The sequence below is a fragment of the Oncorhynchus keta genome, unplaced genomic scaffold (genome assembly GCF_023373465.1).
Source record: "Oncorhynchus keta strain PuntledgeMale-10-30-2019 unplaced genomic scaffold, Oket_V2 Un_contig_12248_pilon_pilon, whole genome shotgun sequence".
NCBI classification, from domain to species: domain Eukaryota; kingdom Metazoa; phylum Chordata; class Actinopteri; order Salmoniformes; family Salmonidae; genus Oncorhynchus; species Oncorhynchus keta.
This window is the reverse complement of record NW_026277808.1, coordinates 33,677-37,500: the sequence shown is the minus strand read 5'-3', so window position 1 is coordinate 37,500 and position 3,824 is coordinate 33,677. Positions and strand designations below refer to the sequence as shown.

Genomic DNA, 3,824 nt, shown 5'->3' with positions numbered 1-3,824 from the left:
AGAGGAGAAGGGGAGAGGAGAGAGGAGGGAGAGGGGAGGGAGAGGAGAGAGGAGAGAGGAGAGAGGGGAGAGGAGGGGGGAGGAGAGGGAGGAGAGAGGGGAGAGAGAGGGAGGAGGGGAGAGGAGAGGGAGGAGAGAGGGAGAGAGAGGGAGAGGAGAGAGAGGGGAGGGGGGAGAGGGAGGAGGAGAGGGAGAGGAAGGGAGAGGAGGAGGAGGAGAGAGGGGGGAGAGGAGAGGAGGGGAGAGGGAGAGGAGGAGGTGAGGAGGAGGGAGGGAGAGAGAGAGAGGGAGGAGGGGGGGAGAGAGGAGAAGGAGAGGAGAGAGGAGAGGGAGGAGGGAGGGAGAGGAGAGGGGAGAGGGAGAGGAGGGGAGGAGAAAGGAGGGAGAGGAGAGGGGAGGAGGGGAGAGAGGAGGAGAGGGGAGGGAGAGAGAGAGGAGAGGAGGAGAGAGAGGAGAGGGAGAGGAGGATGGGAGGAGAGGAGGGAGAGAGGGAGGAGAGAGGAGAGGAGGAGAGGAGGAGGGGAGGAGGAGGAGAGGGGAGAGAGAGAGAGGAGGAGAGAGGGGAGAGGAGAGAGGAGAGGAGGAGAGAGAGGGGAGAGGAGGAGAAGGGAGAGGAGAGGGGAGAGAGAGGAGGGAGGGAGAGGAGAGAGGGAGAGGAGAGAGGAGGGAGAGGAGAGAGAGAGGAGGATGGGAGGAGAGAGGAGGAGGGAGGAGAGGAGAATGGGAGAGGAGAGAGAGGGAGGGGGAGGAGAGAGGAGGGAGAGAGGAGAATGGGAGAGGAGAGAGAGGAGGGAGAGAGAGGGAGAGGAGGGGAGAGGAGGAGAGAGGAGAGAGGGGAGGGAGAGGAGAGAGGAGAGGAGGAGAGAGAGGGAGAGAGAGAGAGAGGAGGATGGGAGGAGAGAGGAGGAGGGGAGAGGAGGAGAGGGGAGAGGGGAGAGAGGGGAGGGAGAGAGAGAGAGAGAGAGAGGAGGAGAGAAAGAGAGAGGAGGATGGGAGGAGAGAGGGAGGAGAGAAAGTGGACAGGACAGGGAGAGGAAAGGGGGGAAGAGGAAGGGAGGCGAGTTTCGTTATGTTCATAAACATATCACAAGACCAAACACCCAATCAGATATACTGTAGAGAACCAAACACCCAATCAGATATACTGTAGAGAACCAAACACCCAATCAGATATACTGTAGAGAACCAAACACCCAATCAGATATACTGTAGAGAACCAAACACCCAATCAGATATACTGTAGAGAACCAAACACCCAATCAGATATACTGTAGAGAACCAAACAGAACCAGGTCTCCTCACCTGTCCATTACTGTTCTCCAGGTGTCCTCACCTGTCCATTACTGTTCTCCAGGTGTCCTCACCTGTCCATTACTGTTCTCCAGGTCTCCTCACCTGTCCATTACTGTTCTCCAGGTCTCCTCACCTGTCCATTACTGTTCTCCAGGTCTCCTCACCTGTCCATTACTGTTCTCCAGGTGTCCTCACCTGTCCATTACTGTTCTCCAGGTGTCCTCACCTGTCCATTACTGTTCTCCAGGTGTCCTCACCTGTCCATTACTGTTCTCCAGGTGTCCTCACCTGTCCATTACTGTTCTCCAGGTCTCCTCACCTGTCCATTACTGTTCTCCAGGTCTCCTCACCTGTCCATTACTGTTCTCCTCACCTGTCCATTACTGTTCTCCAGGTCTCCTCACCTGTCCATTACTGTTCTCCAGGTGTCCTCACCTGTCCATTACTGTTCTCCAGGTGTCCTCACCTGTCCATTACTGTTCTCCAGGTCTCCTCACCTGTCCATTACTGTTCTCCAGGTCTCCTCACCTGTCCATTACTGTTCTCCAGGTGTCCTCACCTGTCCATTACTGTTCTCCAGGTGTCCTCACCTGTCCATTACTGTTCTCCAGGTCTCCTCACCTGTCCATTACTGTTCTCCAGGTCTCCTCACCTGTCCATTACTGTTCTCCTCACCTGTCCATTACTGTTCTCCTCACCTGTCCATTACTGTTCTCCTCACCTGTCCATTACTGTTCTCCAGGTATCCTCACCTGTCCATTACTGTTCTCCAGGTCTCCTCACCTGTCCATTACTGTTCTCCAGGTCTCCTCACCTGTCCATTACTGTTCTCCAGGTGTCCTCACCTGTCCATTACTGTTCTCCAGGTCTCCTCACCTGTCCATTACTGTTCTCCAGGTCTCCTCACCTGTCCATTACTGTTCTCCTCACCTGTCCATTACTGTTCTCCTCACCTGTCCATTACTGTTCTCCAGGTCTCCTCACCTGTCCATTACTGTTCTCCAGGTCTCCTCACCTGTCCATTACTGTTCTCCAGGTCTCCTCACCTGTCCATTACTGTTCTCCAGGTGTCCTCACCTGTCCATTACTGTTCTCCAGGTGTCCTCACCTGTCCATTACTGTTCTCCAGGTCTCCTCACCTGTCCATTACTGTTCTCCAGGTGTCCTCACCTGTCCATTACTGTTCTCCAGGTGTCCTCACCTGTCCATTACTGTTCTCCAGGTGTCCTCACCTGTCCATTACTGTTCTCCAGGTGTCCTCACCTGTCCATTACTGTTCTCCAGGTGTCCTCACCTGTCCATTACTGTTCTCCAGGTCTCCTCACCTGTCCATTACTGTTCTCCAGGTCTCCCTACCTGTCCATTACTGTTCTCCAGGTCTCCTCACCTGTCCATTACTGTTCTCCAGGTCTCTGCCTCCAAACTCAAACTCCAGGATCAGAAACAGCTGCTCGTCATTGAAGAAATCTGAGAGAATGAAACAGACGGAGGTTAAAACAGTCAATGAGGTTTATTCAGGAGAACGCTGGTCTGTTGTACAAAACCATTCATTTAATACCGGCTCCTTACTCCTTACATTCACACACAAACAGTAGGTATCCTACGCACACACTGTCCTGCTACCCAGCCCACAAACATTAGGGGAGTCCGTGAGAATCACTCCTCCCTCAAGACAGGGAGACCCTGGGACGTACTCTCAGTGACCCCCCAGCCAAGGTCGGCACCGAATCAGACTGTTTTAAGATACTATAATACAGATATAGTTATACACTCTGACCAAAAACTACACTCACAGATGTATAATTCACCTGATTAAAACCACACACACACACACACACACACACACACAACCATTAGAATAACCTCATGATTCTCATCACTTCTCATCATGATTCTAATCACTTTCTAATCATTTCATCAGATTCTCATCACTTTCATCATGATTCTAATCACTTTCATCAGGATTCTCATCACTTTCATCATGATTCTCATCACTTTCATCATGATTCTCATCACTTTCATCAGGATTCTCATCACTTTCATCAGGATTCTCATCACTTTCATCATGATTCTCATCACTTTCATCAGGATTCTCATCACTTTCATCAGGATTCTAATCACTTTCATCAGGATTCTCATCACTTTCATCATGATTCTCATCACTTTCATCATGATTCTCATCACTTTCATCATGATTCTCATCACTTTCATCAGGATTCTCATCACTTTCATCATGATTCTCATCACTTTCATCATGATTCTCATCACTTTCATCATGATTCTCATCAATTTCATCATGATTCTCATCACTTTCATCATGATTCTCATCACTTTCATCATGATTCTCATCACTTTCATCATGATTCTCATCACTTTCATCATGATTCTCATCACTTTCATCATGATTCTCATCACTTTCATCATGATTCTCATCACTTTCATCATGATTCTCATCAATTTCATCATGATTCTATCACTCATCAGATTCTCATCACTCATCATGATTCTAATCACTCATCATGATTCTAATC

General features: G+C 49.9%; 1 protein-coding gene across 1 annotated transcript in view; it reads left to right on the top strand.

Annotated features, from left to right (window-relative positions):
* LOC127917824 (putative protein CRIPAK) overlaps positions 1–3,169 on the top strand; it is a 3,298-nt gene extending 129 nt beyond the window's left edge. The window contains exons 2-6 of the mRNA XM_052500882.1: positions 1,287–1,447; positions 1,479–2,035; positions 2,067–2,190; positions 2,392–2,484; positions 2,702–3,169. Coding sequence (XP_052356842.1) covers positions 1,287–1,447; positions 1,479–2,035; positions 2,067–2,190; positions 2,392–2,484; positions 2,702–2,764 — 998 coding nt within the window. The 3' untranslated portion in view covers positions 2,765–3,169. The remainder of the gene's footprint in view (positions 1–1,286; positions 1,448–1,478; positions 2,036–2,066; positions 2,191–2,391; positions 2,485–2,701) is intronic.
* The last annotated feature ends 655 nt before the right edge of the window (positions 3,170–3,824 follow it).